Here is a 22,830-nt window from a genome sequence, read left to right as displayed (position 1 = left end):
CTAGAGAGATGAGATCTTTTCAAATCTTTTTAGAAGCATCCTCTGGCTTCTTAAATTAACAGTAGTAGAAGGGACACATTTAGGCATGACAGCCATGCTGGTCCAGGAAAGAGTCTGAATGCATAAATACGCTTTGTATTGGACACTTGTTTGGATGGTAGAGTTTGAGTACATCTTTAGGCAATTGTTTCCATCTTAGTACATGGTTATCAACAGCCAAATGAACTATTTCCATCAGATTAGGGTATTCAGCTGTCCCAGATGTTAATCCAGCTCACTGAAGTTTTATGATAAGATTTGTTTTTCCTATTTTGACAATTTTTATTGGAGGTTATTTCCCCGTGCCCTTCCATCTTAACATGGGTTTAAGTGAAATATAGCAGGACATTGTCTATGTCTGACTCAAATAATGTGTTATTTTTTTAAAAAAATAGGTCTGCGGGGTTTTTTTTTGCTCAAATTATTTTTTAAAAGAAAACCATCTTCCCAATAGTAAAACATCTTTTTTCTAGCACTTGTAGTATTTTAATTTAGCCCACACTTAATACCTAAGCACTGTGCAAACAAATAATAAAACATCACAACATATAATATTCACAAAAATTATCTAAAACACATTTAAGAGTAGCATCTAACATAATTTACTACCACAGAAAATATTGGTTCTTCCCTTTCCAATTTAATAAAGATAATTAAAAAGGAATACGAGCCCTTTCTTAAAATTGTAAACTCATTTCTCTAGAATGCTCTAAATACTGTTTCTATGACAAGGCCAAATGGAGAGTTAACCTCTTCTGTGTTTGTAAAACATGGCTCGAGGTATTTTAAAAATAACTGGAACTTGATTCTGACCCTAGCATGAATAGGTCTGAACAATATGCTGTTTCCTTAAGTGATCCAATTAAGCTTGGTGGATGAATGGACATATATTGTGTTTCCCTGAAAATAAGACCCAGTCTTATATTATTATTATTTTGCTCCAAAAGATGCAGCAGAGTTTATTTTCAGGGAAACACGATCAGGGTGATCAGAGGGGCTGGGCGCCCCCCCCCACTGAGGGTTGCAAATGGTGATCATATGACTGTGGGATACTGCAACCACTGTAAATGTTTCCTGTTTGCCACATGCCCATGGCTGCAAGTATGCTGCAAAAGCTGCAACTTCAAGAATCAGTTATAAATCTCACTTTCCAGTACAATTGGAATTTCAAATGGTCACTTAATGAGTGGCTGATAAGCAAGGACATATTTGGGGCAAGCATCTATTTTCATTATGGAAGACAAACCATTTTCATTGCAAGAAAGAAAATATCACAAACTATACGATGTTATACTGCTCAATAGGGCTAGGAATAAATCCTAACATGATTTACTTTAGGACATTATTTTGTTATTAAGAAAAATATTACCAAGAATGAAAAGAACAAGGCAGCAGCTGAGAGGAAGTGCCAAATATCATGGTCATCAAAGAATCCCAAAACTATACATGGTCGGTTTTTTTCACGAGACTGGGCTGGAGTTTCCTGGAGGAAATGATGAAATCAGTGAATTCTAGATGTTCCCCAACAGAAAATGTAACCTTATGTCTGATCTAGCCTTATATCTCAGTGATTAAATGCTCTTCTCTACCTAACTATGAAAAGCACAGCAAACTCACTATTCCAATCTAAGGAGGAAACGAGTCGTGAAAAGACAAAACCAATGAATCAATCTATTAAGGTTTCCTATGTAAGCTGCTCTGAGATTTTTTAGAAGGCATTTAATATAAGTAGCTATGTAATAAATATCAAATATAATTGAAATGATAGTGCCAACTATATAATGTCCATGATTTTCAAGTGCTAAAATGTTCAATAATTTTCCTCGGCAGCATTAATAAAAAGGTTTTTATAAGTAATTGGTGAAACTGAATTACACACCAAAAATATGGTTTTGCTTTTTTAATGAGGTGCTCTGGCTTTAGCCAACCTGGAATTCAGGTGTGAATAGTCTCTATATATGTAGAAATTTATATTTTGGATGTTAAAGAATGGTTTTAAGAGACGTGTTCTTTATACATTTTTGAAATGTATTTATATTATAAAAAAGGGAAGGAGAAAAATGGAATAATGTATTTCTATATGACTTAGATTCAACAATAAGTTAAAAGATCACACCAGTTTAATATTAATATTCTACAGATCTTGGCATAAGAAATTAGGTCACAGTGAAGGAAGCCAAAGCTGAATTTTTAAATCAAAACAATTTTGATTCTGAAATGTTGTCCATATGTTCGCTAATGCTTCTTTGACTCCTTTCTTTCTGGTAACCTTTGATCATTTCAAATACTCCTGAAGTGTAAGAGAAGCAAGAAAAAAGGAAGGAACCTACCTCCCAGCTACTGGGGTTCTGGAAAAAGAAATAAAGAGCTGCAGCCCAAACCACAGCTGTGGCCACAATACAAAAGAGGGGGAAAGGCAATAGCTTCTCTGAGCTGCGGAGCTGAAAAGACAAAAAGTATAATATTTGAATGGGCATTTTCTATGAGATGCACATAAAAGGGAGAACTGATCAATTTTTTTTGTTAGAAAAGCTAGCATTTTCTCTTCAAGCCAGTCTAGCTTTCTCTAACTTTGAAGAGCTTTCTTTTCAAGCCAGCCTAACCCCAGCCCTGGTTGAAAGGAAGAGGAATCTGCTTGAATTTCTTCCATATTACCATGTTGTTACCATTGCTTAGACATCTAAAATGTGCAGATATCCTAAAATGACAGCAGTTCATACCTAGAAGGGGGCTAATCTCATCTTTGACTGGAAGTATGGGGCCTTCCTCTTCCTTCTTTTCACCTGGTATTTTCATATAAGGAGCCTAATGATAATTGTAAACTTTGATAAATTGTATTTCCCCCTTTACATTTGAGGTTGTGGAATATAGTTAATACCTATATTTAACTTAATATAATAGTTGATTTGTGCCTTTCCAATTTTAGATAGACCATATGTACTCTGACTATTCAAAATATGTAGTCTCTGTCTCTTAACAATAACTTCATCATAAATTAATAATATTCACTGAGGCCTCTTATCCAAAAGCTTAAAAACTTGTAATCAACTCTTGAAGGGCATATCTGAAAGATGAGCACTGAGCAAACATATTCTACCATACAATCAGGGGTGGATTCCTGCCGGTTCTAACTGGTTCGCTAGAAGAGGTTCCACAAATCTAGCGTGCCATTTAGAACTGGTTCCACTGGTGGAATGCCCCCTTGCTCGCTCACTCCTCGGGCCCCGCCCATATGGTCACCGCTTGTCCGCTCGCTTCACCCACCCATCCGCACCACGCCTCTAAGAGCCCTATAGAGAGCCCTTGGCTCTTTATTGCTGTCTGCTGAGGAGCTAAGTAAGCTCTTTGCTGGCGCAGCGGCTTTTGGGGCTAATGGGGCTTGGTTTCCAGCCCGACAGCCCCCGCCACTTCTGGACGTCTGTTGGAGTCTCGAGAAGAGCGCGAAGGTTCTCGGCATTTCAGAAAGCTGCGAGGCTTGGTTTAGCCTCCCTGGACGTTGCAGCAGCAGCCCCAAGCGCCCTGATCTTGGCATTTTCCGCTCAGGGCGTGCTGCAAAAGGGAATGAGTGAAGACCTTTTCCAGATTGCTGGTGGTGGAGGTGTGGGCCCGTCGCCCTGTGCTCAGCAAAGCAAGTCCGGGGAAGTCCTTTGTGCCAGCCAGAAAAGGTCTTCACTCACTCCCTCTTGCAGCACACCCCGATGCGAAAAACACCAAGACCGGCGTGCTTGGGGCTGCTGCTGCGACATCCAGAGAGTCTAAACCGCTTTCGCGGCTTACCATAGTGCTGAGAACCTTTGCGCTCTTCTCTGTGCGCTCCTCGTGACTGCAATAGACGTCCAGAAGAGGTTTTGGGGGCTAATCGGGCTTGGGTTTCCAGCCCGACAGCCCCCGCTGCTTATTCGCTGGTCTGGAGCCCATCCAGGAAGACGAGGAACGCGAGGGGGGTCCCTCCCCCCACGGATGGGCTTCGGACCAGTGGAGCCTCCTCTTTTTTAACCAGGCTGCTATCAGAGAGAAGAGGGCAGTGCATGCCCATGGGCTCGTGCAGCAGCCAAAGATCACCTGGTTAAAGATTGCCTAGTTAAAAAGATTGCCTGGCTAAAAAGAAGATAACTGCCTGGTTAAAAAGAAGGAGGAGGCTCCACTGGTTCTGAGCCCATCCACGGGGAGGGGATCCCCCTTGCATTTCTCGTCTTCCTGGATGGGCTGGTAAGGGGACAGAAAAGGTTTTTCTCCAGTCCCAGGTTTCAGCTTCCTGGCTTCAGTATCTCTTTCCAGCTTCTTTTGTTGAGCGTGCAATTAAGGTTCTTTTTTATGTTTTAGGAAAGATCACCTGGTTAAAAAGAAGGATGAGGCTCCACTTGTCCAGAGCCCATCCGCGGGTTAGGAAGGAAGGAGAGACAGACAGACAGAGACATAGAGAGGGACACACACACACAGAGTGAGTGATTAAGTGAGTGAGTGAGTGAGTGAGAGACAGACAGACACACACACACACACACACATACACACAGAGTGACAGAGAGAGGCAGGCAGGCAGACACACACACACACAGAGTGACAGATGGGGGAGGGAGGAGAGAGAGACAGATAGAGAGAGATAGACAGACAGACACAGAGAGAGAATGACTGAGACAGAGAGAGAGGGAGGGAAAGAGAGACAAAGAACCACAGAGAGACAGAGAGACAGACACAGAGAGAGAGAGAGAGAGAGTCAGAAAGACAGAAAGAGAAAGAGAAAAAAAGAAAAAAAGGAAAAGTGGGAGAGAGAGATGAAAGAAAGAGAAAGAAAGAGAACTTATGACCACATTTAAGCCCAAAGGTTTGGTTGCTAAGCAAGAGCGTCGTTAAATGAGTTTCACCACATTTTCCAAGTTAGCCATGCCGACCTGGTCACATGACTGCCGAGCCACTCCTACAAAACAGGCCACACCTACAGAATAGGTTCTAAAAAAATTTGAAATCCACCACTGCATACAATAATAATCTAATTCCCCCTTCTAAGCAGTCTAAGTTCGGTAATATAAAAATATTAACTAACAAGTAATAAGAACCACTGACCTTCATGATGACATAGAAGGCAAGATATAGCAAAAGATTGCAGATAAAAATGCCCAGCATGTAAGAAGCAAAATCCCTTGGTCGATATACTAGTCCAAAAATTGCACTAAGAAGAATAAAGACAACATAATCCAAGACGGTTGCACAAAATCATGCAAAGCTGATCCAGATTAATTTGTTTAGAGCAACTATGGTTTTCTAGACAGAAAAATATAACCATGCTTTAATGAATTGTTTTAATTATAGTAGTAAAGCATCTAGATCTACCTGAAAACCAAACAAAGATCATCCATTTGTCAAAACTTCTTGCCATAAATCCACTAGTTTAATTAAAAGTGGCTCCAGAAATGTTCTCTTGTTCCCAAGACAACAATTAGTAAGTGAAGGTTTTGTTTATGATTGGTTTAATTATTATATAATTTTTGAAAGATTTAAACTTGATAAAAAAAGTTTTGTTTTCACTGAATTGGGTATCAATTTATGCTCTGGAGATGACCACTTGATTGCTAAAGTATATAAAACGTTACTCAAGAGAAACCTGGAAGACAAATATGTAAAAGACTGCATGGTACAATGGGCAAACATTTTTGGGTATAACATAATGCTAGATAAACAGGACAATGTATGGACTAATGGATTAAAATTCACTTTGAGTTTTATTTTGAAATAATTTTTTAATAAAATGATCTATCAGTATTTGATTCCAGATAGATTAGCAAAAATGTATAGAGGGTCTTGTAATAAGTGTTGGATGTGTAATCAAAATCCAGGTACATTTTATCACATGTGGTGGTCCTGCAAATATGTTAAAACATCCTGGATAAACATTATAATGACAATGCAGAAAATACTTAAGATACAAATATTAATAAAACATGAAGCTTTTCTTTTAGGTACTATGGATAAATCAATCAAAAAGCAATTTGGGACCCTATGGTGACTGTTGTAAAGATTGTATTCGCTAAGCACTGGAAAGAAAAGGAGATGCTGACTGTTGAAGAATGGATTTTAAACATTGACTGAATTAGCAGAGATAGCAAAATTAACTGCCTTGATTAGAGATAATGGACTAGGCAGCTTTATAACAGACTGGAAGCTGTTTATGGACTTGCTTCTTGTTAAATACGGTTACAGATGGTTAACAGAGGAATTTGAAGACCAGTGTAATATTTGAGCTAACATTGACTTTTTTCTTTCTTTCACTTTTTATATATATTAGATGCTGGGTCGATTCAATTATTACCTAGAGTCCTCCTCATCTGAAATATTTGTTTATATAATATATTTTTCTTGTTAAATAAGGATGAGAAAGTTTTTAACTTTCATAAGTTTCATTTGTAAGTTTATAACTATTTGCAAACCTGTTATATAAGGGGAGAATTTATCAGGTATTTTTTAATTATTTCTTTTCAACATCCAGCCAGGGTGGATTTTTTTGTTGTTTAGTGTTGAATGTTTGCGCCGTTTTTTTTCTTTTTTTCCTTTTTTGTTGTTATTACTGTTGGATAATTTTTTTGGATTTTATTCCCATTGATAAAACATAATATATATATATTAAAATGGCTCCAGAAATCAAATGATTTTGTCCATGACTCCCAGTCACTGCAGAAGATTTAGCAAGTCTAAAGCTTAAGTCAGAGTCACTAAACTTATTCAAGCATAGGCTGTTCCTGAGTCCCTGCTGGGGATGGCAACACCTTTAGGCTTGATTAGGACTTGCCCACAACTGTGCATAGTTGTCAACACATATTTACATTATGAAGGAGTTGAGGGGTAAGTGTAGGTTGTAGATTGCAAATCACAACTATGTGTGTTGCATGGAGGTGTGTGCCCTAGACACTGATTGATTGAACTAATTTCCTGTTGGGAGGCAGGCAGCAAGGCACACTGTTGTTTGAGTGTCCAGGATATTAATATTCATAGAAATATAAATGCAATAACAATGCAATTGTCTCTGAACAACAGACACATATATTCCCTAGGTGTGCAGTGAAATCTAAATCAAACTTAAGGCTGAACTACAGGAGGAAAGGGGAAAGGAATGAACTAGTATGGATCCCAATAGTTACCAAGTTAATTCCCTAATGAAATCTGGTTCCTATGCTGAAATAATCACATTAAGAATTCTGGAATTTCCAGGATGGGGAACAAGGAATGGGAAGAAATTGTTAAATATCTTTAAAACTTGAAAAATGTTTTAAAAATAGCAGGCAGCACTATTTCAGAAACAGAGCTTCTTCAACTGACACTTGTATCGCTTGATTGTACAAAATAAATCTACAAACATATAAACATACATTTGCTACTTACAAAGACCAATTAACCAAGTTCCCAACAACAAGCAAAATCATTCTGTCCTAGAGAAGAGAAAGAATAAACAAAAATGAACAATTGAAATCAAATCATAGCAACATTTTTTTGCTTCCTGCTTTCAACAGGAAATAATTAACAGTATACTTAATATTATGTAGATTAAATGTAAAAACAAACTGGAAATGTATAGATCTTAACCAGACGGTGAAGAGAAATTGCTGGGAAGACAAGAAAGAATGGCTAAAACAGAAAGGCATTAAGGCGCAAGAAGCAACAAATCAGACTGATTCCTAAACTGTTTATTACATCTCTAATGAACTGACTGGAATAAGGAATAGCTCCAGTGTTCTGATCAACGATAAGAATGCATCAAATGGCGGGGCATTACACTCAGTGCCTGAAAAGACTTTTTGCATAGTTTTCCTTAGGCAGCTGCAAAGACAGCTGCCTAAGGCAAACTGAGAGAAGAACAAGCTGGATTTTGGTGTAGAAGGTCCTGCTGTGAACAAATCTTCACCTTACGAAATACAGAACAGTGCACTGAACAACAAAAACAACTTTTAAAAAAAGTTTGCAACTTTATTGATTTTAAGAAAGCATTTGACAGTGTCTGCCGAGAATTTCTCTGGCAAATCCTACATTTATATGGTTTACCAACAGTCTTCATTACTTATTTTTTTGCAAGAAATTTTTATTTTTATTAAACAAACAACACAAAAAAATCATCATCTTACATTACATCTTGTAGAAAGTGTGTCAATTGGTTACAATTAGCTTTCGTGCATCTCTTCCACAGTCATTACTTATATTCATATCAAATGTCAAAGATTCTTAATAAGTCTTACTCTCAACATAGCATAGTTCTCATTTGACTGAAGTTGTTTTAGTGTTCTTTTGCCTAAAATAATCCATAGTTAACTACACAACCACCTGATGGCATTTCATTAGTTATTACAAAAATCATCTAATAACCTTAAGCCTTTATAACATATTCTAAATAAAGATTAGTTGACAAAGTTTCTAAGCCTTTTTTTCCCAAGTCACTGTTTACAATTTGTTTCCAGGTTCCTTTTGTTATGGTAGTACATATATATATCATTAACTGTATCCCTTATCATTATCATTCCATTATTAGTTGTTATAATTAATATTGGTTAACAGAAGATCCTTTACTGTTTATTTCCATTTTCTTCTCATCAAACCAACACATATGTGTACCTTATTGTCATTATCAATTATTCATTTAATATAACAATCTAAAAGTTACTAAATTATTACTTACTAATTATAAGATTTAATTTTTTGTTTGTCAACTTTCACATATCCAATAACATTACACCTTTATAACAGTCCATTGACTCCAATCCTGAATCCAGATTAAAAGATATCTGAGAAATGTTTTCCCAGTCTTTGCTTCAAAACATTTAAGGGGAAGTTACTATCTCTGTTAGGATATGTTAAACCAAAATCTACCATTTGTTAACTTAATTACATAATAATTATTCAAGGAGAATGGGATGATGTATCTTTTAAACTGACCTTCGGTCTTCCTTCCACTGCTGATGAGGAACACCCAGTTTGGCCCTATGTGAGGCAATTACTGTCAGGCCTTCCTCCCAAGGCTTCATGTGGCATTCTCCAAATAGGGTCTACCATTCTCATGAATGTATGGTCAGCAGCTGCCTCACCTAGAGCCTGGCTAGGCATACCTTGTCAGCAGCAGCAGGAAGATGGCAAAAGTCAGTTGGGAATGGCAAGACTGGCAGGACAAGCAGTGCAAAGAGTGACATGGCTGGTAGGCTGGCATGACCAGTGGAGTGCTAGGGAGAAGGACAGCAGGTTAAATTTTAATTTAATTTAATTTAATTTAATGCTTCTAGACCGCCCCCTCTCCCGAAAGGGACTCGGGGCGGTGTACAGTTCATACAAAATATATCAGATACAATAAAATTAAGTATGTACAGTTGACAGTTGACATGGAGGAGGTTAGCATGACATTAAAAGAACTGTACAAAGCAGATTAAAATAAGTTCAAACCCCTAAAAACAAATACAGTGAATTAAAAAACCCCTAAAATAACCAGATATAGTGCGTTTGCCAGGAGGGACAGTTGAATTATGCCAGGCCTGCTAATCGGAACAGGTGGGTCTTCAGTTTTTGCCGGAAGGAGCGGAGGTCAGAAGTGGTTCTAATGTCGGGGGGGAGGTCATTCCAGAGGGTTGGGCCCATCACAGAGAAGGCCCTACTCCTCGGTGTCGCCCGCCGGCATTGTCCAGTGGATGGCACCAGGAGAAGTCCCTCCCTGTGTGAGCGTATTGGCCGCAGGGATGTATGTGGGAGGATGCGATCCCGCAAGTAACTAGGTCCCGTGCCATGGAGCGCTTTAAAGATGGTAATCAGCACCTTGAAACGCACCCGGAAAACCACAGGTAGCCAATGCAGCTCGCGCAGGAGAGGTGTTACGTGGGAGTACCTCGTACTCCCCATCACAGCCCGCGCGGCTGCATTCTGAACTAACTGCAGTCTCCGGGCGCGTCCCAAGGGCAGCCCCATGTAGAGAGCGTTGCAGTAATCCAGGCGGGACGTCACCAGCGCATGAGTGACCGTGCGTAGGGCATCCCGGTCCAGTAGGGGGCGCAATTGGCGCACCAGGCGAACCTGGTGGAACGCCCCCCTTGCCACGGCCGCCACATGGTCATCCATTGACAGCCGGGCATCAAGGAGGACGCCCAAATTGCGCGCCCGTTCCACAGGGGGCAACTGCTCGCCCCCTATGGCCAGCGATGGAATCAGCTGGCTGAATCGAGGTGCCGGTAGCCACAGCCACTCAGTCTTGGAGGGGTTGAGTTTAAGTCTGTTGTCCTCCATCCAGACCCCGACGGCCTCCAAACACCGGGACATTACTTCGACAGCCTCGTTGGGGTGGTTTGGAGTTGAAATATACAGCTGAGTATCATCAGCGTAGAGGTGATACTCAACCCCAAAACCACGGATGATCTCACCCAGCGGCTTTACATATGTGTTGAACAGGAGAGGCGAGAGGACCGACCCCTGTGGCACCCCACAAGTGAGTGGCCTCGGGGTCGACCTCTGTCCCCCTGTCAACACACATTGCCTCCGGTCGGAGAGGTAGGAGCCGAACCACCGCAAAACGGTACCTCCGACTCCCATCCCCTCCAACCGGCGCAATAGGATACCATGGTCGATGGTATCAAAAGCCGCCGAGAGGTCTAATAGGACCAGGATAGAGGAACAACCTCTATCTCTGGCCCTCCAGAGATCATCAACCAACGCGACCAAGGCTGTCTCTGTGCTGTGCCCAGGTCGGAAGCCGGACTGGCGTGAGTCTAGATACTCGGATTCGTCAAGGTGTCGTGGAAACTGCTGGGCCACCACATTCTCAACAACCTTCGCTAGAAACGGAAGGTTGGAGACTGGACGATAGTTAGCTAGCTCCATTGGGTCGAGTGAGGGCCTCTTAAGTAAGGGCCTCACCACCGCCTCTTTCAAGGCGGTTGGTAAGGATCCCTCACCCAATGAGGCATTCACCAGGCCCAGAAGCCAGCCTCGTGTCACCTCCCAAGATGCCAGTACCAACCAGGAGGGACACGGGTCCATTAAACATGTGGTGGGTCGCAGCCGTCCACGCAACCTATCTAAATCCTCGGGGGCAACAGAATCAAACCCCTCCCAGGATGGTCTCACAAGACTCGCTGTTGGCGGCTCGTCTGGTCCACTGAGTGGGGCCCATCCGCTCCGGATCTGAGCGACTTTGTCCTGCAGATATTCCCCAAATTCCTCTGCTCTGCCCTGTAAAGGTGCCCCCTGCGTCCCCTGTGACAAGAGGGAGCGGGTCACCCTAAACAGGGCAGCAGGGCGGTTATCCGCGGACGCAATAAGGGTGGCACAATATCTACGTTTGGCCGCCCTTAATGCCACCAGGTAGGTCCGCAAGTAGGATCTTACCTGTGTTCGATCAGATTCGGAGCGTGAGGACCTCCACCTGCTCTCTAGACGTCTCCTGTGACGCTTCATCACCCTCAGCTCCTCGGTATACCAAGGAGCCCGGGTGGGTCGCTGCCGCAGGAGAGGTCGCAAAGGCGCAATCCGGTCCAAGGCCCCAGCCGCCGCCCTATTCCAGGCGGCCGCTAGGTCCTCCGACCGAGCGCGGGTCAGGGCTACAGGTAATGGCCCAAGCTCCGTCTGGAACCTATCCGGCTCCATCAGGCGCTTGGGGCGGTACCAGTGTGGACCGTCTGGTCCCGCCTCCTCGCGGTGGGGGGTAGCGCCAGGGAAGTTAAGCCGGAGACATGAGTGATCTGACCATGACAGGGGTGTAACAGTAAAATCCCCTCTACCCAGATCACTCGTCCACTGCTCAGATACAAAGACAAGGTCCAATGTGTGGCCTCCTTCGTGTGTGGGGCCCTGAATTAACTGGGTCAGGCCCATGGCTGTCATGGAAGCCATGAACTCCCGAGCTACCTCAGATGCTGCTCCCGTCGACGGCAGGTTGAAATCTCCCATGACCATGAGCCTGGGGATCTCAACCGCCGTCTCCGAGATCAGCTCGAGGAGCTCGGGCAGGGCTGCTGATGTATAGCGAGGAGCCAAGTATACAATCAGCAAACCCAACTGCCTCCGTGGGCCCCATTTCACACCAAGGGACTCACACCCGGATATCTGAGGAACAGTGAACTCCCTCGGCTCTAGACCTTCCCGTATAACTACCGCCACCCCACCACCCTTACCCAGGGCCCGAGGCTGATGGAATGCACGGAAACCTGGTGGGCACATTTCCACGAGGGGTAAACCACCCTCGTGGCCCAACCAGGTTTCCGTTATCCCTGCAAGGTCTAGCTCCCCCTCAGAGATCAACTCATTAATGAGGGGGGCCTTGTTGGTTACGGACCTTGCATTGCAAAGCATCAGCCGTAGGCCCGGGCTCTGTAGTTCCTGGCCACCTAGGTTGCGGGGGTTGGTGCAGACGACCGGGCATAGCCAACAACCACGGTCTCCCAACCGACCTTGTGATCTTCTCTTGTCCTCGCATCCCCCCCTCCCCGCGACCGTTGTAATCAAACAACCCTCTATTGGAATCTCTTGTTCCCTCTCCCCCCCCGCTCCGCTCACTTCCTTCCCGGACTCACCTGTCCGTCCAGCACTGGCACTGGCGCCTCTCCCGGCCTGGTTATCACACCCCCCCTCCCTGGAACCCCTTAATAACAATAAAAAACTTCTGGATAAAAAGCCCCTCAGCCTCCGTTTCTTCCACCTCTCGGGGTTCACAAACCCGTCATCAAGGCAGGCCCTTGAGAGAGCCAAGGGCCATACCTGCGAGAGCGGGGCCTCCCGCAGGCGGAGCAGGTCTAGCCTTGAGTAAATTGATAAAGTATTAAAACCCAATTGGGTAAGGGTGCAGATGGTAAAAATTAATAGTTAATAGCCGGAGGCTGAGATGTTACTGGGGAGCTGGAGGGGAAAATGTTCCAAATATTTCCGGGACGTGAAGGTGAAGCAGGTGGAGATATCATAAAATGAGGTGACAGTCCAAGGTGGATTGAAAATAAATGTAGTACAGATGTGGGTTCCTTAGTAAATGAGGGGTGGCCTTCTAAGCCCAGCTGTTCTTGGTCTTAGTCTGGGCAGTCAGTTGGGCTCATCCATGGCCCTAACACGGGTCTTCAGTGACCTCTAAGGTTCCAGGTCATCCCCAACCATTATTTAGGTCTTCTTCTTTCTACTGGTTCCCCAACATCCTCACCTTGACCCCCCCCATCCGGCGTCTCAGTTCTCAGTTCTCTTAACATTTCTCAGTTCTCAGTTCTCTTAACATTTGCAGCAATTTGGGAAAAGCTTCCAAAATTATCAGGATTCTCAAGACACCAGAGCAAGTTCCTAGGAGCATGGGGGCAGCCAGGATATGGCCAGCTGTTATGGGGGAGTCCCTAGGAGTCCCTGGCTGCGGTTCTTTCCACACACCCAATACCGCAGCCATCTCCCAGTGCCGCTCCCTGCTGCCTCCCCATTCTGCTCACCACTCGATGTCCTCTGGTGTTTTTTAGCGTTGTAGGGCGGCTCCAGAACTTCCATTGTCTCCCCATCCTCTCTGGTGCCGCTGGCTTGCCTTTCCTGGTGCTGTCTTGCCTTTTCCCCTTTCCACTTTCAAATTTCGCGCCGCGCTGCCGCCGTCGCCGCCGCGCTGCCGCCGCCGCCGCCATTGCCTCACAGCTTCCTTTCTCGGCTGCTCAGCACCGCTCCGCTCTTGTTTGCCTCCAAGCTTCTCCGACCACCCCTGGTGGACTAAAATAAGCCCCAAACATGCCAGGGTGGTCGGGCTATCCAAGTCTCAGCTCCCCGTTGCCATGGGGGCTGGCGGCAACCTCCTACCCCTATCGGGCGCTCCATGGTGAACTAGGAGCTCAAACAGGCGACCGCCATCGCCGGAAGCTCCTCCTCCTGAATCCAAATGGAATGGAGAGTGGTGAGAGCACCTCAAGCTTGGTGCTATGGCATTGGATGGTTAGGTGTGACATGGGCCAGGCAACACTCCCTGGTGGCAGTGGAACTTGGGTTGAGAGGCTCAGAATTGACTGCTGAAGGCCCCAGGCTTCTACATCAACCTCAGTGCCACCACCCCAGCTGAGGAGTGCCACTGTGTAGGTAGGGAGGCCAAAAGGGCAGAATTGGGGGAGAGAGATGGGTGGAGGAAGTGAAGTGCCTTTGAGGTTGTAAGTGTGGACGTCTGCCACACACTCATATATCATGTGATGTGGGGGTAACTGCAGTGATAATAACTTCAGGGACTGGGTGTAAGTACCATTTGTTCAGTGGCCGAACTTCAAATGGTGGCTGAATGAATGGTCGGATTTTGAGGACTATCTGTGTGCACAGGGGAGAGTGGGCCTCCCACTAAGAATTTTGTCAAGCAGAGAAAGTTCCAGATGGTGGTTCTGAGCAGGTGCATCTCATATGAGACCAGGATAAAGAATTCCAAGTGGAATTCATCTGTAGTTTGTCTAGTCAAAGTAATTTCAAAAAATAGATTACTATTGCAGTGGCAAATGATACCATTGTGTTTATTTAAAGTAATGTATATGTTTTCAAATGAGAAAGAAAAGCATATTCATAATCTATCAGAGATACCTTCAAGGGACTGAAGGAAGTACTTACCATGTACATGGGTCGGCTGCATTGTTGTATATAATCTGTGTACAATACTATAGCTATACGTTGAAAAATCCCAAGGTCTATGGCAGAAAACAACAAAGGGAATTAAAATATGGCAATCAGCATTTGACTGAGATCATGTTGAAGCAAATATATAACCCAGGCCTGAGAAGCAAGAGTTGACGCAAAGAAGATTGGAATCTATTGGAAAATGTTTGATTTTCAGAAAATGAAAAAAGATCCTTGACTACCAGTTATTTTAACATTGGTGATAAAAAATATGACTTTTTATACTATTATTAGGCAGCTGAAAGCTAAGAAATTTTGAGATAATTAAGAATGGATTTTTGTAGGAGATTATTGTAATCTCAATTATGGATTGGTAACCACAGGCTACTGGCCTAACATTCCTTTTACAACTTCTAGAGCACTTCCAGAATATGTAGCCAAAATTTAGCATGCCTGTGGTGCTCCTTGACAAAATATCCATCCCATTGTGTCTGAATGCCCATCAAGAGCTTACACCGGCCCAATGTCTGATTTTTTCAACATAGACCACCCTGTCCTTGAATGGTGGGAGGACTGGACATTAACATTTGTATTACTATAAGTCCATGTATTTGCCATACGCTAAATAAATAAGCAGCAAAAATACCAACTTTCAAGGAATATAGCTTTTCCCAATTTGTTTGCTACATGGCAAGCCTTTACAAGAATTTATATACTCATTTCACCCCTTAATAATCTAAATTTAAAAGTAGGATACTTTTAAGTAACATTTCAATCCCACCTAAAATTATCATACTTTCAGCCTGGTCTTTTACACTCTCTGAGGCTGAAGAAACAGAAAAAGAAAATCAATTCTACTGCTTCCTGTAAATTGCTCATTTTTATATAGTAGAGCAATAATTTGAATGTGACTTATCTCTTGAAGACACATTCTGAGACATGAAACTGCTTTCTACCAGCTCTGGCTGATACATAAATGTTGATTCTTCTGTAGGTAATATGAAATATCAGACACTGTATCGTTTTATGAACTAAGAACACGTGCATTTGAAAGCTATATTTTCCTCTAAGAATCATTGCTACCATTACCCAAGTCTCAGAATAGATGATTATGTCAGCTGGTGGTGTCTTCACTATGCCATGCTCCAAGTCCTTGCCAGGAAGTAACTTTGACCTTCTATTTTCTCAGGTCTTTTCAATGTTTAACTAGAGATACCATCATTCTATATGACTCAGCTTCCCTATCATTTCTTTTTGGTAGGATGCTTTTTAAAATCAGGCCCTATGGAAGCATTTTATATAAACACATCTGCCAGTAAGTTTGCTGAAAGGTGCCCATTTATACCATCTCCAACAACGAGCATTCTTGAGAAATAACAGAGTAGTTATGGCATCTGGTTTGTTTTACAGACCAGATGTCTATTCAGAAAGCATTGGGGATTCAAGCTATTGACTTTTCCAGAAAAGTCAAAAATCCAGAAAAATGAGCATGCTTCTGAGTCTTGCTGCCAAAGTCCTTTTTTACTTAGTCCAAAGGGAGACGGTTTAACCCCAAATGCTAGTTACCTGGATCAGAGACATCTGGCTCCAAGTGAAGCAGAAAAGAAAAGGGGGAAATGCTTGTGAAAAGAATATATTGACACAGCAAGGGACTGTAAGGGAACTAGGAGGTGTCCTCAATTGCTTGCCAACCAAAATGTACATACATACACAATTACCAGCTCTATGCTCCCTGTGAAAAGCACTACCTGCTGAAAAGCAATCGTTGCTTTTACTACACAACACAAATAAATACATATGCAATCCTTTAATGGGTCATACATACATACATACATGCACACACACACGTGTGTGTGTGACACAGATGATTATATTAATCAATTTGGCAAATCTCTAATTTCTTACAAAATTAATACTCTGCTAAGTATATTTCTTCTGCAGCAGACTCTTCAAAATATAAAGCTACTGTATCTGCTATTCAACAGTGTTTGGGCTAAAATCCTAAAATAATTGGATTTTAATTAGATTTACTTCCAAGTAAAACTTACCTATCTTAAAACGACCCATGTAGTAAATCTGGGTGCTAAGACCAAGAGAGGCCACAACATGGATGATGGAGAAGAGGACCCAAAACCACACATTTTTTCCAAAAACCTTGGAAGGAATAAATAAATAGTTATCCCAATATCAGGCACAAGTACTGTATACTGGCTTTCAAATAAAAAAATTAAAGAATGTATAGTGAACTTTTTCCAACTTAAAGTAAGCTTGGTGATCAGAAAGGATTGGTAAGACATGCCAATAAATCAATAATTATCTTAATTAGTAAAATCTAATAGTAATTTAATATTGCAGCTGTAGAATAGGGATGGGAATAGATCATTGTCTAATCATACTCAAATTGCATTTCCAAAAATCTAAATACTAACTAAATATAGATGCAACTTTTGATTATTTTATTAAGGCAATGAGTTGTATTGAGCTGTAATAGTGAGTTTATTATTATGATTTATTTTTTTTATTTTTTTAAACTGTTTTTACTTGCTGATTTAATAATTTCATTAAATTAGAGACCAAACCTGGATTCTGAGAAAAGCATTCTCTCTAGGCTGTGACCCTTAAAATACTTTCTATAATAATTTCTGTCATTGTTATTTAATAATACCTAGTTCTGTCTTTCATTTTATATATTTATCCAATTTAGGAACTGCCCATCTTATTATTTAAGTGACTCTGAGCAGTTTGTAGATAAAAAGTCATAAAGGCTAGCCTGTATGTATCCGAATCTACAATCTAAATGTTGGAGATGTGACTGTGTTGGTGCCACGTATTACCATATTTGGTGGACTTGTAAAAAAGTTAAAGCATTTTGGATAAAAATATGGTGGGTTATTCAAAATATTTTGAAAAAGAGGATAAAGTTCACACCCCAGTTGTTTTTGTTAGGCATAGTTTCAGATTGTTATAGAGACTAATTTGATTTTGAACCTAATGATGGCAGCAAGATTGTTGGTGGCGCAATATTGGAAGAAGGAAGAGTTGCCCACTACCCAAGAATGGACGTTAAAAGTAGTAAACTTAGCAGAGATGGCCAAATTTTCAGCGTATCTGAAGGACCACTCAGATGAGAAGTACAAGCTGGACTGAAGAAGATGGATTGACTATATTCAAAACAAATACCGGACTAAAAAAATTCAGTTAGCTTATGAATGAAGGCATAAGGAATGCTACAATTTATTCAAAGCTAGTTTAATAAAGGAAAGCACAAGAATAGTAACATATTAAAATTAGTTAGCTTATGTTAGTGTATGGTTGTTAAATGTTTATACCCTGTATTTTGCTCTGGGAGGTCGGGGGGAGGGAGGGAGGGAAGAGGGAAGGGCAAGGGGGGTAATAATTGTAAAACTTATTTAAAAATTTTAATTAAAAAAAGTCATAAAGTCATGTAAAAGATACAGTGAAAAATGAATTAAAACAAATAACAAAGAGGTAAGAATAAGGTTAAAAAGTAAGTTAAATGGTAGAGGGAGCACTCTCCCACCACCAACCACCTCTATAAGGTTGCATATCACTTTTTGATTCCCATGTCAGTTGGCAAAGCCAGATCTTCATGATCTTTTGGAAGGCTGGGAGAATGGGGCCAACCTTGCCTTTGGGGGCAAGATAGAGCAAGGCCAATGGAAGATAAGACTCTTCCTAGACCTTGCCAATGAGAATTATTTAACTGATGTATCCATAACATATCTCTATGCCTGACCAGGTGGGAAGGTCGATATAATTTGGACAAGATGATTTTCAGGTAACCTGGTCCATGCCATGAAGGGCTTTAAAAGTGATAACGAACACCTTAAATTGGATCCAGAAGTAAACTGGCACCAATGAAATTCATACAGCAGAGGTATTACATGTGCAATCCCTGGGGTGCCAGAACTATTCATGCAGCCACATTCTGCACCAGCTGCAGCTTCTGGATATTCTTTAAGGATAACCCAAATTTTCAAATTGATGGGTTTATCTTTAAAAATAAGGATGAAGGTTTTCTCTATCTAGCCATGCCTGACTCTAGATGGCAGTGCTCACCTCTGTTTCTTAGCCAAGGGAGTCAGGGCTGTCCAAAAACACTTGGTCCACGTGGCCATCATAACTATATGCGCACAGGCAGGAAGAATGCTGTTACCTTCCCACTAATGTGGTACCTATTTATCTACTCACACTTGCATGCTTTTGAACTGCCAAGTAGGCAGGAGCTGGAGCAAGTGTCAGGCACTCATGCTGTGCAGTGCTTGAGTCTCGAACCTAGGCTTTCAGCTTTCCAGCTGACAAGCTCAGTGTCTTTGTTAAGCCATCACACCCCCACTTGAGCTCTATAGCTGCTGGGTTTTTTTGCTATTTGGTATCAATGGAATTTAAGTTTAAGTTCATGGGAGTCTACAGAAGTGGTTTTTTTCAGAAGTACTGACTTACTTGCCCATGATTCTATGCACAATAGCGCGATTGCATAAGACACAATCTTACCACTCCAAGTACAGCAAGGCAAATAACCACTGCAAAGGATGCATAGGCTGAGTAAGCACTGGCATTGATGTCGGGGTGGCGAGTCTGATATAGTTTTAGCATACACAATCCTGCAATCATATACATGAAAGAGGTATCTGCCAAAAAAGAGAAAACAAAATAGTTCTTTTCGTGGTTACTTCTGTTAACATTAAAGAGATAACTATCACTCTAGACCAACTATTAACTAATAATATTAATTATTAAAAGAACTGTTGTTGTAGAGGAATGAGATTTCTAGAACGAGGCCAGATAATAAAATAAAACCCATTCTCCAGATTGCAATGCTAATTTCAGAGCAAGACTTCTCAGCCCTTTTGATTGTAGCATAAAGACCATGGGAACTAATGACCAAAGGTATGGGGAACTATTTTTTCAAACCAACAGCCAACAGAGGAACCTCAAGACTTCTTAGTTGCAGTAGAAAACTGGATACTATATAAAAACCCATTTTGTTCTTGTATTTTATGCATCTTACTCAATTAGTCTGTTAAAATCAAGAGGGCAGACAGCAATTTTAAAATACAGATAGTCCTTGCTTAACAACCAGAACCACCAAAAGTTACTTATGACCTGTTTCTGGAGTTCTGATGACTGCACGCATGTACACACCCAACAGATACACATATCACTGCATTTGGATGCTTAGCAACCAGCTCATCTTTATTGCCAGTTGCAGTATTTATGACTTACAACAATTGTTTGCTGTTTTTTGGTCTTTTTGCTTGGTTTCTGGCAAAAAGCACCCATAGGAACCCACTGGTTCGCTTAATAACCACTGTATTCACTTACTGTAACGTTTACTTAATGACTGAGATTCTTGCTTAAAGATTACCATAAAAATCAGGTCTGGTCACATGGGTGCCTTGACTTATGAGCATCATGATTTATGACGGAATTCCGTCATAATGGTTGTGAGGATTACCTGTACTTCCCCTCCTCCAGAAGAAAATTACATACAGAACCTGTGTTTGCACAATATATAAATCTAAAATGGAGAAGGTTTGTTTATGTTACAGTCTGTTCTGTGAATGAAGGCACTTATTCAACATTGTTATGTCAGCTGAACATCTCATGTAATACTAGTTTTCAGAAAAGAACAAAAAAGCTGTTTTCTTCAGGCTCAGAGCATGCAAACTTAACAGAGTGATGAAATGTTAGAAACTGGCTCCTCCTGTTTGCTTAACTGTTTTGCTTTAGTTTTTCTAAAATCTTGAGCGGCCACTAAACCCAACCTGTTCAAAAGGCCAGAGGGCTTTGACTGGTCTTGACTGGAACTCCCCCCCCCAAAAAAACTTACCAAACTGGAAATTAGTGTAATTTGGACAGACATGGTAGCAAGCACTGAGGACACCTTCCATCATTAAAGCGACACCCATGGCATAGAAGAGGCCAAAATGCTTAGGGATCCCATATTCCTTGAAGGTAAGAGAAGACAGAGGAAGAACCAAGCACTATATTATAACTTATCATTCTGTTTTTTCATTCAGAACAGGTAAAACAGTTAATAAATGAATAGATAAAACAATTAAAACCCAAATAACAGCAGCTATAATTATTAACAAATAACTAACTGAAGTAGGTGGACCACACTTTACCATACACTTCATGTGGTCTTTTATTTCCATGTGAAAAATATGAAAGGTGAATTGCCGTCTTAAAATAAATTTACTGCTTGAATGTAGATATTTTTATTCAAATATGCATTTTTGTACAATTTTTTATCCCTTTGTAAAGAAAAATTACGAACCTAAAGAAGTTTTCTATCCTTAAAAACCTCTTTCAGATTTGCTACAGTTTCAGGTTTGTCCTTTATATTTTCTAAGAAAATGTGGTCACTGTACTTCTTGCAGTCTTGCTTACTACCTGCCCTCCCATGCTCCCCCTCCCTCCCACCTCTCTAGTCACCCCTCTCCTCGCCCATATCCAGCCTCTCTTTCTTCTCTGGGGTTTCTTTGCAACTCTCAGTCTTGGCCTACCCAAAATTCTCACTAGTTGTTCTCATGCTCAGCCTTTTCCCCATACAAACTTTCTAGGGAGCTGAACAGTTTGAAGGCGAGTGAAGTACAGAGAAAGCCACTCAGAGATCTCCTCTCACTAAGAGAAAAGAACTTAAGGAAAACAATTTTGAGCAAGATGTTCTGAGAGGAAAATTAAACACCCTCCCCAACACAAATGCCAGGTGTTTTAAATTCAACTGCTTGGTTATTAAAACAAAGGCTTTGTAAAATAATCATGAGATTGCAGTCTGCCCAAAGGCATAGAGGCTTTCCTCTATGAAGGAAAGTTAACAGAAAGGGTTCTTTCCTTTAGCAAAATGCTTGGCTTCACTGGCATTGTAAGAACCAGAAAAACAGAGGCACTTTATACCAATGACCACCATGTCACTTTTACCCAGCAAGAAAGTAGAGAGTATACCATTGCACAGATGTCTTTATTTTCCAAGGAACGCCGATGAAGAAGGTCTCTGCACAACACAATCAACAGGAAAAGGACACCCAGCAGCATGTGGCCAATGTTGCTCAGGATGTTGTTGAAAGCACTGCAGAAAAAGCAAAAAAGCCATATAATACATTTGTCTCTGGAACTGAGCATATAAAATAATTGTAAGGGAATGCAACTATGTAAAATAGTATTTTTTTTTCTGTTTATTTCCAAGGGTCATCCTAATCCCATGTGCAAAGCTTTTGCAAGTGCTGTCTTTTGCAAAGCTGTGAAGCCGGCAGTGATAACACTGGCTTTGTTTGGCTAACATTGTGAGGAAAAGTAAGGAAAATGAAATAATCTGTCACTTCAGACCTCAGACCTACAAGCCCAGGTGCAGCCATCTGAAATGTTTTTCATAATCAAGAAGTGGGGAAAGAAATATGGTTGTCCTCTATTCCAATTTCCAGTATTTCCTGAAAAATATTACTATCAGGGGTACCTTGGGGGAATGGAATCCAGGACTACGCCTGCCACCCATGACTGCTACCAGATCTGGAAATTTTGCCTCCACCCAGTAACTGCGTGTGTAACTTGCCTCTACTCTTGTGTGTCAAATTCCTTCAATTCAAGTTAAAAATAGTAAAGTCATAGTTTCCTTGTACTTGGCTTTTGGTTTTGTCATCATTTCTTTTACGGGTTTTTATTCTGTTTTTGTTAAATGATATTATTAATATCAAGCAATATTGCTGTAATAATTCAGGATTCAGGACTGAGCAGAGAGCTGGACTAGAGATGCATTCCAATCCTTATATTCTACAAGTCTATAAACATTAAACTTCATGCAAAAAATTATATTCATTGCAAACCACTTACCCCACAGAAAATGTCCATCCCCATTTCCCAATTACATAAAAAGAAACTCAAATTAAAACCCAAGCCACAAATTGGGAATGATCCTCATGCATACCTTAGGACTCCCAGCGGATGAGCACAAAGGAAGTTATAATAGCAGATGTCCTGATTTCCAGTCACATTCACTACCTAAAAAGTGGGGGGGGGGGGGGGAAACAACAACCCAGCATAAAGTTTTACTTGTATTCATTGAACATCTCAGCTAAGACAATGAACAGCCAAGAGAGGAAAAACAAGCAATATTTGGTATATCTGAGCTTCATTCCAAGCAGCAGAGCCACTACTTTTAGATCTTCACAGATATTCCAGTTGTATTTGGTGTACTGGATGTACTTCAACAACAGT

General features: G+C 41.5%; 1 protein-coding gene across 2 annotated transcripts in view; it reads right to left on the bottom strand.

The window, feature by feature from the left end:
* Window positions 1-22,830, bottom strand: part of SIDT1 (SID1 transmembrane family member 1) — a 71,157-nt gene that overhangs the window by 4,647 nt on the left and 43,680 nt on the right. The window contains exons 15-25 of one of the 2 annotated variants that reach the window (XM_081940515.1): window positions 22,541-22,614; window positions 21,565-21,688; window positions 20,447-20,564; window positions 19,108-19,244; window positions 16,641-16,746; window positions 16,159-16,173; window positions 14,587-14,663; window positions 7,411-7,457; window positions 5,101-5,206; window positions 2,370-2,480; window positions 1,409-1,522 (exon numbers count right to left, since the gene is read on the bottom strand). In XM_081940515.1, coding sequence (XP_081796641.1) covers window positions 1,409-1,522; window positions 2,370-2,480; window positions 5,101-5,206; window positions 7,411-7,457; window positions 14,587-14,663; window positions 16,159-16,173; window positions 16,641-16,746; window positions 19,108-19,244; window positions 20,447-20,564; window positions 21,565-21,688; window positions 22,541-22,614 — 1,029 coding nt within the window. The remainder of the gene's footprint in view (window positions 1-1,408; window positions 1,523-2,369; window positions 2,481-5,100; window positions 5,207-7,410; window positions 7,458-14,586; window positions 14,664-16,158; window positions 16,174-16,640; window positions 16,747-19,107; window positions 19,245-20,446; window positions 20,565-21,564; window positions 21,689-22,540; window positions 22,615-22,830) is intronic. The other variant, XM_081940516.1, reaches the window with a different exon arrangement.

The sequence above is a fragment of the Natrix helvetica genome, assembly GCF_964273705.1.
Source record: "Natrix helvetica genome assembly, chromosome: 2".
In the NCBI taxonomy this organism is placed as follows: domain Eukaryota; kingdom Metazoa; phylum Chordata; class Lepidosauria; order Squamata; family Natricidae; genus Natrix; species Natrix helvetica.
This window is presented reverse-complemented; position numbering and strand designations above follow the sequence as displayed.